Consider the following 13,620-nt stretch of genomic DNA (forward strand, 5'->3'; position numbering starts at 1 on the left):
TATATAATTTTGATTGGTTAGTAGCTTAACTACTGGAATAAATACTACTGATATTCTGGGAGGTGAACAAGGTGTCAATTGAACTTTAACATTAGGCCAACAGGATAATATCATTTCAAGTAGATTTTCAGATTTGCGGCTAACTCACTATAAAAAAAATCTTTTCAACTTTTTTAAGTCATCTCTGGTCGAAATGACACTCTGATTTAAAATAGCAGTTATTGTTCATCATACTTTACTGCAGTTAATGAGCAACGCATTAGTCGTATTGACAAAAGCTAAGAATGAAAAAGAAGTGCCATATAAAAAAGTTGCATGGCGCCTTATGCGAGGGTGTCAATGGAAGAGCAGGTGTTGACAAAGCACTGTAGAACAATAGCTTACTAAATCCCAAAGGGTACCAAAGACCTAGCCATCCCAGCATCAAGATAAAAATCATTCAGCACCCTAGTGGCTTCCTTCTACATAACCATAACCTAGATATGTCTCAGATATTGTTTTGAACAATGCTCGAAACCCTTCGAACCATGACAAGTTTGATATCTTAGGCACAACCAACTTTGAACTCCAATAGGTCCCCAAAGTAGTCATAGCGCCATAGCTCTTTTAAAAAACTTTGAAAACTTAGCAAGTTTTAGATTTTTAAAAAGTTATCTCTGACGGTTTCCAGTTTTACAATGTCTAACAATCTCTCAACTAAAATTTATTTTGCATATTTGACTTTTAGACTGTAGCCATATTTATGTATCAACAAAAGCAAGACATTGAGAGCCCAAAACAATCTTCCCACCATAAAAGCTTTTATGGTAGCAGAGTGATAATAAACTGAAAGAAACTAATGATGATGACAAACAAAATAGGAAAGTGAGGGCGTAACTATAGAGCCAAAAATTAGTAAAAAAAACGTTCAAGTGTGTAAAAGCAAAACAAAAGCTTATTAATTAGAGTTAGAAACCACATCAGCAAAGAAAATGACTCAATCACGCAAGACTTGCCTGAATGAGGATTTTCTCCTAATTAACTTCCTCAACTCAGCTCATTCACGCCAAAGCCCAAGTCAAATTCGAGAATCCCTAATAACTTGAACATTGGCAAGCTTCAAATAAAAAACCTACGACGCTAAACCATTATGAGGCAGCATCTATTTTATTTATAATTTACGTTCACTTTCTGCGGTGTATCAATCATAATCAAACCTCAAGACCATACTTAAAAACTCTAATTATAGACTAAGCAAAAAGCAACCTCAAAATTGGGATGAATCTTTCAAGAACAAAATTAGCAATTATTTCTAATTTGCTAATTTTAAGGCTAGGCTATTTTGTAACTAGGCTCTCTGAATCGGTATATAAAAATAATAAAAATACCACAAGCGCATATTAGTGCTTTGACCTAGCGATTGAACAAATTCAACGTGTGGTTTGTTAGCGGCATTGACCTAACCATCAAGCTTCCGGAATAATTGCCATAAAACTATGCAGTTTTACAGTGGGTGGACGTTGACGAACGTATGGCGGCTCCCCTCTATCTCACTGCGATGGGTTAGTCTATGACATCGATACAGTATCAATAATGTCATGTCATAGTCTGCACTTGTCTATTAGTCTATCCAGCCTAATTAGATAAGACAACCCTCCACCGAATCATGTTTACTTACACAATGAGTGTCATAGTATGATCTTACTGTAGCACCCTTTTTCCGATCAACGTTCTTTTCATAATCCAAAGAACATGCTAAATTTCTTATAGTTTTGAAAGGTTCAGCCACATGTTGAATTAGGTATCATATTAAGCTTTTAAACCATGATTGCATAAATTTTCAGTCTGACCTCACTGCCTTGGAAAATTGGGCCTCTGAGTCCAAAATGATTTTTAATGTAACAAAGTGTCAAATTGTAAATTTTAATTTCACGTCAGACTCTGGCGTCCCAGCTGAGTACAACCTTTATAATACCAATCTGGAAGTTGTGGATAGCTTTAAATATTTGGGCGTGATTATTACAAATACATTGAGCTGGGACCACCATATAACATCGATTTGTACCAAAGCATTACAGACCTTGGGAATGATAAAACGGGTTCTTTTTAATGCTCCTAATAAAGTAAAGAAAATCGCATATTTGACTTTATGTAGACCCGCCTTGGAGTACGCTTGTGAGGTCTGGGACCCTTTTTTAGTCAAACACATATCTCAAATTGAATTTATACAAAGAAGAGCCGTGAGATTTATATGTAATTTGAAAGGAGTTGCTAGCGTAACGGAAGCTCGAGAGAATATCCAGTTGGAAGTTTTAGAGATCAGAAGAAAACGAGCAAGACTCAACCTTTTAATAAACATTCTATCTAATAGCACACACTCAGCGCTAATTGAAAGTTTTAATTTTTTAATGTCCCAACCACACCAGTATGACACCAGATCATCTCGGTCTAACGCTCCAAAGGCAATCGCCTGCAACACAAACACATATTTTAACAGCTTCATTCCACGAACTTCTCGGGATATTAGATTGGGAGATCATTAGAACAGGAAAGTTTTATTAATTGATGTTTTAAATTCACTTGTTCAAATAGATAAATTTTTATTCTTATACAATCTATGCAAACGGTCTCCACTTCCTCCTTTTGAGGTCTCGAGACTCTTTTTAATCAGAATCAGAATCAGAAAATGCATAAATACTATTAAATAGCATATTACTTACCCTAAAACAGAAAATGTCATATTAAACTAATGAAAGTATTACAGAGAAGAACTTTATTGCGATAAAAAATTTTGACTTATCTTAAAAGTGTTGGTTACGCTTAAACTCACCTTTTTACAAACTTAACCAGAGAATTGAGTGGGTGTTAGACGATCCTTTTGACCAGTTGTTAAATGGATGCTGACATAGAACTAGATGGATCCCGGATAGATACAACGAATGCTGGCATAAGATTAGATCTGTTGTGTCAAAATGCATTTACCATTGCCATAAGCCTGTTTAAAACTGTCAGACAAAAATTTCCCAGCTGAAGTTTTGTTCAGTGGAAAAGCATTGTGAGGGAAAAAGTCTGCACGCATGAGGTATAGAGTTGCGATTATATAACTGATGACACAAGTTTTCTCCTTCAGTTTGCAGATGCACAGATATATGTTTAATGACTCTTTCTTTACAAAATGGCACATTTCCATTATAGTATTTGTAAATATACATTTTGTAGTGGTTATTTGCCTTTTCTATGTTAATCATTGCTAGGCAGATAAGGTGTCCTTTGTATCAATTGGGCATTATCTATGAATCCTCAACTCTGTGAGCATTCAGAAATCAAGTTTTTCAAACTCATGTACTACTGCTGCAAAATCTATTTGCTTACAAGAATGTCACAAATGCAAGACCAAATTTAACAAAGAAAGCATTATGGCAATTTCAGACTAATAAAATGTAAATCAAAAAAATCTTCCCATTAAAGTCTACTAGCCTCTGGGAACAATTTTGCTCAAATTCATCGAACAAAAAAGAGTTCAATAGGCAATACACTTCTTAGCACCTTTGCTACAGCAATTACATGCTTGTATCTTTGATAAGTAGTTGTCTGTTTGTCTGTTTGATAAGTAATCTGTTATGTTTATCATTTGAGTTCAAATCAGTGATATCAGACTCAGACAAAACAAGTTAACTGGTAATTAATTTTTTCTTTGTTTGTAACAAGAAATAAATACATGTAACTTATTTCAGTGATATGTTGTATGTAGATAGTTTGTTAAATTTGTAGTGTGAGTTCCTATAAACCTTTACACCTTTTTTGAGCATATATTCTATTAATGGTACGTGGCAAAATACATTATTCTTAATGCTATTAGCTATAGTGTACAGCTGAGCAAAACCTAAATATGCTTGTATAAGTATGCTTTTGCTTGTAAAATAAAATATTAGACCATCAAATTAGAAAACAGAGACCCTCTATTTTATCTTTATGCTACAAAAGTTGAAAGGTAGCAGCTGTTGATTGGCTGTTCAGTTCATAGACAGAACTTTAGAGTTTAGGTTAATTTGCTATTATAATGTAATATAATTTATTGAGATATAATAAAATATAATATGATACAAAAGTATATATAGTATATATATTATATATACAGTATAGGATATATATATATATAAAATACGTAAAAGTGAAACTTCACTCTATAAGTTAAACACTTTATTACTAATAGTTTCATGTGGTACAATGAGTATCAAACTCTTCAAATAAAATGTCTAAAAAGTTATCTGACATTTCTTTAAAATTTTTAAACATTTTATCTGAATAGTGTGATACTTATCGTACCACATAAAACTATTAGTAATAAAATGTTCAACTTATAGAGTGAAGTTCCACTTTTACGTATTTTATATATATATATATATATATATATATATATAGTATAATATTGTAAAGGGAGAAGATAGCCGTACCTAGGGTCAAGAAACACCGCTACCGCCAGCCGGCCGTGCCGAGGCCAAGAGGACGGTTCATTACTACTGAGCTGAGAGAGACTTGAACCGGCCCTGCTGGACCTAGGTCAGAAAAGACTGGGCCAGCCCTCAACCCGGCAAGAAGCACGTCTGGTTGGCTGGCAACTAGCCGGTAGAAGACAGGCCAGGCAGACCACCGAGCCTGCATATAAGCGACCGAACTGTTGCTGAACCGGCAACTTAATGAACTGATGCGCTACCAAGGCAAACTTGCTGGAAAAAGTGTGGAGCTTGCCAGCGGTAATGATATGAAAGGAAGACAATGAACATTCACAGTTGAGCATTCACAGTAATTATCTATATATTTGAGCAAAATAGTCAAGCCTTACATACTCTAAGTAGTTTGGTTTTTGAGGAGGAGTAAAGGGTTGCAGCAGATTCTTTACAATATAATATAAACATAACATAATACTTTATAATATAATATGGACATAGCATGCAACATACTGCGATACAAAGTAACATAATATGATATAATGAGATGAAATGTAATATACCATAATACAGCATAATATAGTGTAGTTTGTTGTAAACATGGCTAAAGATTACTAAACAGCTATGTCTAATTCTAGCAAAGTTACCATTTACGGTACAAAAAAGGTAGGCAGAAACTGAGATTTGGTAATATGCTTCAAAATTACTATTTGGTTTTTGCTTACAACATGATATTTGAAAAGTCTCCTTAACAGTTTTGTTTCACTTGTGTAAGTATGATAAACTTGTCTTGAAGTAAATTATAAGCGAGTGAGGTAAACAAATTCAACCAATTTATTTGTAAGGTCTTACACACCTTGCTGTGGGGTACACAAAGGTCATAGTCACTTTATGGTACAAAACTGCAGAATTTCAGTCAAAAGTAAAAATTAATTTTGAAACTTTTTATAATCGAATGATTCTCTTAATTACATGTTTTTTGTAAAACTATTTTGAGACCAGGAAGTTGTGTGAAGTAGTTGTCAACCTCTGCCTCCTCGATTAAATCAATGTTCCTAGTTTCGACAAGCTGATGAACCAGCGGACGTAGCTTGAGCAGGTCGGGGTCTGTCTCAGCAAAACTAAGTCGCATTAAAATGATTACATATCCACCTACAACAGAAAAGACTTACAATCCTAATATAATGTTCATAGTTGTCTGAAAGAATACATCTGGAGTAAAAGCATCAGATTCTTAATTGGTCATATCTTGGACTTTATATTTTAATTATGATTAAAGTGTAGGCATATAGCAGCTGAACCAAGACTCTGATAATGAAACTATTCATTAAAAAAATTAATCTTATATCTTGCAACAACCTTATTATTAAAATTTTTTGTCTAGCTGCAACTGAAGTTTTGTTTTTACTAGACAGCTAAGCTAGACAGCTTAGCTGTCTAGCTTACTTAGACAGCTTAGCTGTCTAGGTAACAATAAGTACTTAGCCCACCTAACAAGTGCTTAGCAACTATAGTTGCTAGTGAATGCACTATTTACTGTACTTTGTTTCATAGAATACACAAAAGTGGATTTTGGCAGCATTAGGACAGTTCATTTTCGAATCATGTGGTTGGTCCTGGCATACTTTGGTTGCAATCGTAGGATAAGTACATGTAAGAAGGCTTAGTTCAGTTGCCATATATTGACATCTTTTTTGTGCTTAGCTTATTGAATAGGGTCACTGAAAGAAATGTTGACTGACAATGTCTGTGTTATTTGCTAGTGTATATTAGTGCACGTTAGTGTCTGCAAAACAAAATGGTTATACGAGTAGGCATGATAATTTATGCGTGAAAGTATAATAGTTCCTAGACACATATATAACCATGTAAGTTTATTTTAAAAATGTAAAAATAAAATGAATAACTGTATTGTTTTTTTTTAAAGATTATCAATATATATATATACATATATATATGTATATATATATAGATCATGAATATATCTTTATATATATATATAAAGATATATTTACATATATATACATATATATATATAAATATATATATATATATATATTTACATATATATACATGTATATATATATATTTACATATATATACATGTATATATATATATATATATATATATATATATATATATATATATATATATATATATATGTAAATCCCAGTGCTTGTTTTTTTCGTCTTTGTGTACAGTTTAAGTCCAGTTATGGTGATTGAAATTTAACAATGAAAAGTCCATGTCGTAGAAGGTTTAATCTTGGAACCTCCCGTTCACAAGCAAACCTACTACGCTACGCAGGATACGATAGATTCATTGGGCAGGTAGCCACTATCTGGGTTAAAATATGCGTAGCGGCTCTGCGTTATGCATAGGGTCACTCAATCTTGCTCTCACAACTCTTATTAGTAAGTTTAGCAGTGCTTATACTAGCTTACTCAGATTAGTTATTGGCAACTACATTGCCTGCCACTGTTTATAAGCTGTTTTTTAATACTCGTGTAACGTCGGGAATTCTGCTAGTGTAATATAGAATACAAACTGCCCGAGAATCTACATAATCATCACGATGTGATTTTTATGACAATTAGTGTCGGTGAGCAAATCACACGTTACAAATGTGAGTTATTTTACTCATTTTGATCTTTATTACAATTCTGACCTTAATTTAGAACAATAAATAGTCATAAGAAGGTTGAAAAAGGTTTGTAAGTTTGTCATCATGAAAAAGGTTGTGTGTACTTCTCAGGAACTGGTAGCTTAGGTTGGTTAGTTCTAAAAAGGTTGTGTCCACTTATTATTAAAGAAATTGTGTGCATTATTTGTAAAGAAAAAATGCTAAACTGTAGTTTCGATAAAAAATTCTACCAACATAAACTGTAATATCAACTCTTTAGAGAATTCAAATAGTTTGCTTTTTTTCATGGCAGTGACTGTCAGCGAATCACACACTACTGATGTGAGTCATTTTACTCACTTTAATGCACAATTCTGACCTTAATTTATGACAAAACAAAAGTCACAAGAAGTACTATCATAAAAAAGTTGTAGACACCTATCAGAAACGGGTAGATTAGGTTAGTTAGTTCTAAAAAGATAACGGTACTAGTTATGCAATATGTTGATCAACTAGCCAAACTCCTAACCACGTCATCTTTTACTTATGTAATCAATAAATGAGAGCGTTATCATTTGTGTACATGCCTGGTTTGACTAGATCAACCATCTTGGCTGTTGTCTCAGATGGAACATGTCCTGGAATAAATCCTCCGCAGCAGGAAACCGCATCGTAGCTATCTATTAAATGAGAATATTATTTAAGGGAGTGTCTGATCAATCCAACAAAAACTCTGCTAAATCACTGTTACATTATTATATATTATATCATTACTATCCTATTATTATTAAATCACTGATATATTTATCTTTTTTTATTTACATTGGTGAGGCAACAATAAATTGATGTCACACATTTTCATAAATTATTCTGAAATTGAAACAAAAAAATTCCCAAAACTCACATATTCACTAGATTTCAGCTTAAGTATGTACACTTCAAAAGCACTATCATTTTAGTCAAAATTAAAAACTAGTTTCATTTTAAAAAAGTTGTATATCGCTTTGTCACATACATACGGAACGATGTATCTTATGCAGTTTTGATTTTTTCGTGTCGCCACTGATTAAAATTAATTGAGTACCCTCAAGTCACATGATGCTGTTAATAAGACTATTAAAACTTTAGTCAAAGGATCACAGCTTGTTGATCTAAAATGACCAACCTGTGAGCAGCTGGTTGAGATTGAATTGTCATAAAAAGCTGTTAGTTGTGACAAGGATATCTAACCCCAAAATGCTCTCTTTCCCTCTCGGCCAAATTAACGCATGCAGATAGCTAGAGTTTGGTAAGGAAAATCAATGTACAGTCATACTTCAACTTACGAGCTTAATGCGTTCCGAGACTGAGCTCGTATGTCAATTTACTCGCATGTTGGTGCAATCTATTTATATATAGAACAATTAAATATACATTGATTGGTTTCCATACTCTAAAAAAAGCAAATAAAACACTCAAAACAAGATATTGTAACAGAAAGAACATGTTGGTTATTGTCCTTACGTACTACATGCTTTCAAAAAGCAACAAATAAAAAATAATGCAAGGAAATGTGATTAATTAAAATGTAAAATTAAATACATACAATAGCAGTTAACATTCGCATTTGCCAGGGAGGGAGATATAAGTTATCCTTCGTTACAACATTTGACTTTGATAAAGTTAGATTTTATCAGTCTTAAAAGACAAACTTAGAAGCAAACCTAAAAGCAAACTTTCATTTTTAACTTAACGTAATTAAAGTTTCTTCGGAGTTCATAGTTTGAAGTTTCTCGCTGGTTAGCGAGAAATTTTTCCTTTTTTTTCGCTTTCACGACTGCCGATCGTTTTAAGATAAACCTATCTAAGGACGTTTGCCTTTGTCGCCCTTGCAACATGTTGCGATTAGGACGAACACAGGTGTCGTCACAAATGGTTAATGCACGACCACTAGCCAGCTTGTCCGAATGTCTATTAAACAGTTTGGATGGATAGATAGTGCCGGCCTTTTCACATAGCATCGTTTCAGTTACGCTGTCACCGGCCAATTGTTTGTCCAATGCCATCAGCGGTCGTGAAGATCGCTGAACCGTTTAGAAACTATGGTTAGTCTTTTTGCGAACTAAATGCCCTGAATATAATCCTTCTGTTTGATAATTATGAATGTATTTCTGTCATATTGCCGAGCTAGCTCAATCACGCATACACATTTCGCATATTTTTCAATATTTTTCCGTTTAATATCAATTGTTATCATTTGCTTTTTCTTTGTATTATCTTTCATTTTACTGGCAAACTTTTGGTCTACGCACAGTACGTTTAATTCACATAATTCTGCACAGAAAATCGTGCACAAAAAAAACACGGTACAACAGTATAACCTGAGCAGTTGAAAAATACAGAGTGATGCTGTTCTCATAAAACACCTCCGGCATACTTGGCAACTGACTCGCGTGCTCGTATCTCAAACATGGCTCGTATGTTAGTGCTAAAACTTGCTTGAAAGCTGGCTCGTATCTCAAGTTTTTCGTACGTTGGAGCACTCGTAAGTTGAAGTATTACTGTAGTAACATTTTTTTCAATTGTTGAAAGTTATTGCCTCCAACTAAAGGACATTTCTTTAAAATTATATTTGTTATTTTCATTTTGAGCAAGCAAGACAAGAATGAGATTTTCTATAAAGTTAGAAAAGCGAGAACAGAACACTGAAGATCACAGTGCAAAAGCATGAAAGGTTTATTATACTTGAAAGCCTATAAAAGTTGAAAGTCTACAAAGCATTAAAATCTATGAGCGTGGAAGTTGTATTATCTCTCTGGTCTCTTGTCTATCTATTCTCTCAATATCTGCTATCTTCACAACTCAACCAAAGGTAAAGTTTTACTATGCCTACAAATCTAATAAGTTAAGGACCTACTTTACCTATAACTCCATGAAAGTTTCAGTTCCAGTATCATTACATGTACATGAAAGTTGAAGGTCTACTGTACCTTTTTAGCTAGCCTACATGTAGCAGAGCTCAAGCCGTTTGTAGACATATTGTTACTTACTAGAAGGTATATTCGTTTCCATGGAAAAGTACTGGGCAAAGATTTTACGATAAAGGCCTCTCTGTTTTGCTAATTCTAGCATGTCAGTAGCAGCATCCAGGCCATCGACATTGCAATAAGGAGCCAACTCTTTCAGCTAAGAAAAAATTAGGCAGGTGAAGTGAGTAATGATTGTATTGATAGCATTGATAGGGCAATGAGCAAACAACCAAAGAGCATATTAATATTTTTTTAAATAATTATGTCTTCATGAAAATAAAAAATGAAGAAATATTATCCTGTTTAAAGATACATTTGTATTTGTATGTAAAACGGTATTATCTCGCTAAAGATATAACGAACCAGTTAAATGTTTAGAGATGTGCTATAAATCTAACACTGTACTAATAACACTGTACTAATAAACGTTTTAGTTTGAACATACACAGCTAGCAACAAGGTAAAACATTGGGACAAGCAAACATTGATGGAGCAAATATAATTTTATATAATATAATTTTTTGCTATACTTAATCGACTGAGATTCTGTTTTTGACTTTTAGCCTTAAGCTCGTTTGTACATTTTTTTTTTCAAATCATCACAAAGTTTCAATGATACACTTCTTGTTGTAAATCTTTTGTAGTAATGACTAAACAATTGAAAATAGAATGGAATCCAAGTAGACAGAGTGACATATTATTTGCAGAAATTTACCTCCTTTGCAACCAATCCGGTTCCACCAGCAATGTCTAGAATGTTGGCATCTACCTGACCTGTCAAAAGGCAATGCAAACTGACTGAATTTTTATTCTAGCGTTGATAGTCACCGGGTTGTTTACATATGAAACATAAACGTTGCTGGGCTGCCAAAAATACCTACCGGCATGTATTTATTTACACAGAACATCGTACATTTATATATACCGTTAATTCTAGACAGTGCGTGGCTTCAGTTACAACTGTGGGAATACACTCGCCGGCAATGGCCTGGATACCTGTTAAGCCCAGACTAGTTTAACAGTGCCAAATAGCAACATGTATAAAAAACAAGGTCATTTGCTCCTCCACGCTTCTGCATAGGTAAAGCGGTCATAGTTATATTCACAAAGGAAAAATGTAAGTGTCACGTCATGAATATACACCAGTTCACAGATACTGAATAGTTTTCTATGTAGATAAGTCTATGGCCCATCACTAAAAGCTCTATATATTGCATCATCATAGTCTGCCTTTTCAGTTGTGATTACAACGTCTTTACTGTCTTTACGCCTTGATGATGGAATGACTGCAGCATCCTACACTTGTATGGAAGTTATCACCACACGTGGAAAAAATAAGGCTAACTAAAAGCATGAAGATTTGATCACTTTTGTATATCATTTTGACATGTTGGGTAGCAACAAAATAAGAATCGCCATAATAATTCTTGCCTTCACTATACTGGTATGCAAATACCACAATGGAAAATGTTTAGTAGTTAATTTTATTCATAAAATAGCCAAAAAGTTTAAACTTCTTGCTAAAGGTTATCTCATGATATCTAATAAATATTCTAATTTATAAGCTTCAATAAAATTTAATAATTCACTTATTGCACTACTTGATTTATAAAAATGAATTCTCGCTATTGTCAATACTACATTTATAAGAATATTTTCCAGGCCCAAAGTTGTTGGAAACTGTTCGTTAGTAGCCTAGTAAAAGTATTATTATATCTTATTAAGCTTCATATGCATATAAATGTTGATATTTCATTCGCTTTATATGAAAGATATAACACATAAACTGACGCAGTTTTGATTGACTTATCATGAAAGAGTGGAGATGTTGATAGATTGGCCATGTGTGACTAACTGTATCTAGTAACTGCAAAGCTGGCCAAGGCGTTAAGAACTTTTAGTGGACATGTAGGTCAGCAAGAGCATATAAATTATGTAGACACCAACAGAACACAGGAAGTATGCAAGCATACGAGAACCGCTAGGCGTGTGACTCTAGCCAACAAAATGCTTATGCACAGTGATTTACTATGAATACAGTCACATGTATATACGCTTAGAAACACTTAACATAAACTTACCTTGAAGGTATTTGTGCAGAAGTTGAGCGGTTTCCCTCGGCCCGCTATATTCACTCGCTGCCATATCATGGTCATAGACATCAGCATTAGCATCATAATAGGCAACTCGTTCTGTACCTTCAATAGATGTTCCAACACGTAGAATTTGCTCCCAGTCAACCTAAAACAGTTCGGTATGCATTCTTGAGTAGATCAAAACTTTATGAGCAAAATGATAATATTATGTAATAAACTGCCATGGGTGTAATGTAAAAAAGAAATTTAACTTAAAAAAACCATTACAAGTTAAGCAGTGGAAATTTTGATACAAAAAGGCCTAGGATGGCTGAGACATGTGCAGAGAATGGGTGAAGAGCGATTTCCAAGAAACCTTTATATTCACAACTCTATAAGGAAAGAGAGATCAGGGCAGACCCAGGCTGAGATACAAAAGTGTTGTTGAATGTAACATAAATGGGAAGGAGCTGCACCCAAAGAAATGGCAAGAAAAGGTGGAAAACAGCTGCGTGGAAGTCAGCGATAAAGCCTAACCATAGGACAGTCATTTTTGAAACAATCGACTGCGAGGGAGAGAGAGAGTGAGAGAGAGAGAGGGAGAGAGAGGGAGAGAGAGGGAGAGAGAGGGAGAGAGAGTGAGTGAGTGATGGAGAGAGTGAGTGAGGGAGAGAAAGTGAGTTATCTAAGGGTAGTTTGAGATGTTAGAATGCCTGAATTTAATGTTAAGTAATTTTTATATTTAACCGAATGCGTCGAATCTCGGTTTTGGCAGAAAGCTTTTGAAGCATTACAAGTGTGACTCTAGATGAACAGACAACTAGCCATAAAGTAACAAAAAATAAAATAAAAAATAAAGCTTTGTTTATAATCCCAAGAAAACTTAAAAATATGCATACACATAGCATGGTTATGTAGTAACTCACTTTAGTCTCTGACATGGTTTTTATTAACCAACCAGCTCTAACAAGAATCTTTGTCTTAAATAATCAGTAGTATCTTTACGAACAGCCGAGTCCCTTGCTTATAGAACAATAGCCAGTGTTCTATGTGCTTCTGCTAACTGCTATGCGTAACTGCTGCCACTTTGTCATTTTGTTTATATAATATACTTGCTGTATAAATTGCGGCTACAAACTGCAGTCACTCAAATGCCCATCGCCTAAAGACCAGAGAGGCCGAAAGTGGCGTATTTACCAACTAATGGATGTTAAACAAAAGTAAGCTTGCACTTTCAATTTTTGCTCATAAAAATATAATTGCTAAAAATAGTAGTGACAGCTAAGCTTCATTGATGAGTATACAACCAGGACAAACAGTAATAAAAGATAGTGGTTTATATATAGCACTGCTGATAAGCATCAGCATGAATACACTGTCTATCCACTCAAAAATGGAGGTGAATATGAATTAATAACACCTTGAGTTACAACAATTGTAGCCAATGTCTGATGCTCGAAGTGTGAGACAATTTATTCTATTATCA

The 13,620-nt window shown here is 34.1% G+C and overlaps 1 protein-coding gene across 1 annotated transcript; it reads right to left on the reverse strand.

Moving 5' to 3' along the window:
• Nucleotides 1-4,452: 4,452 nt before the first annotated feature.
• On the reverse strand, nucleotides 4,453-13,198 carry LOC137400530 (methyltransferase-like protein 27). The gene is made up of 7 exons (XM_068086856.1): nucleotides 13,061-13,198; nucleotides 12,141-12,300; nucleotides 10,775-10,833; nucleotides 10,081-10,216; nucleotides 7,639-7,731; nucleotides 5,455-5,579; nucleotides 4,453-4,635 (listed from the first exon to the last, which is right to left on the reverse strand). The coding sequence occupies exons 1-7, from the start codon at nucleotides 13,073-13,075 to the stop codon at nucleotides 4,453-4,455; spliced, it is 771 nt and encodes a 256-aa protein (XP_067942957.1). The 5' UTR covers nucleotides 13,076-13,198.
• Nucleotides 13,199-13,620: the final 422 nt, after the last annotated feature.

Source organism: Watersipora subatra, chromosome 7 (assembly GCF_963576615.1).
Source record: "Watersipora subatra chromosome 7, tzWatSuba1.1, whole genome shotgun sequence".
Classification (NCBI taxonomy): domain Eukaryota; kingdom Metazoa; phylum Bryozoa; class Gymnolaemata; order Cheilostomatida; family Watersiporidae; genus Watersipora; species Watersipora subatra.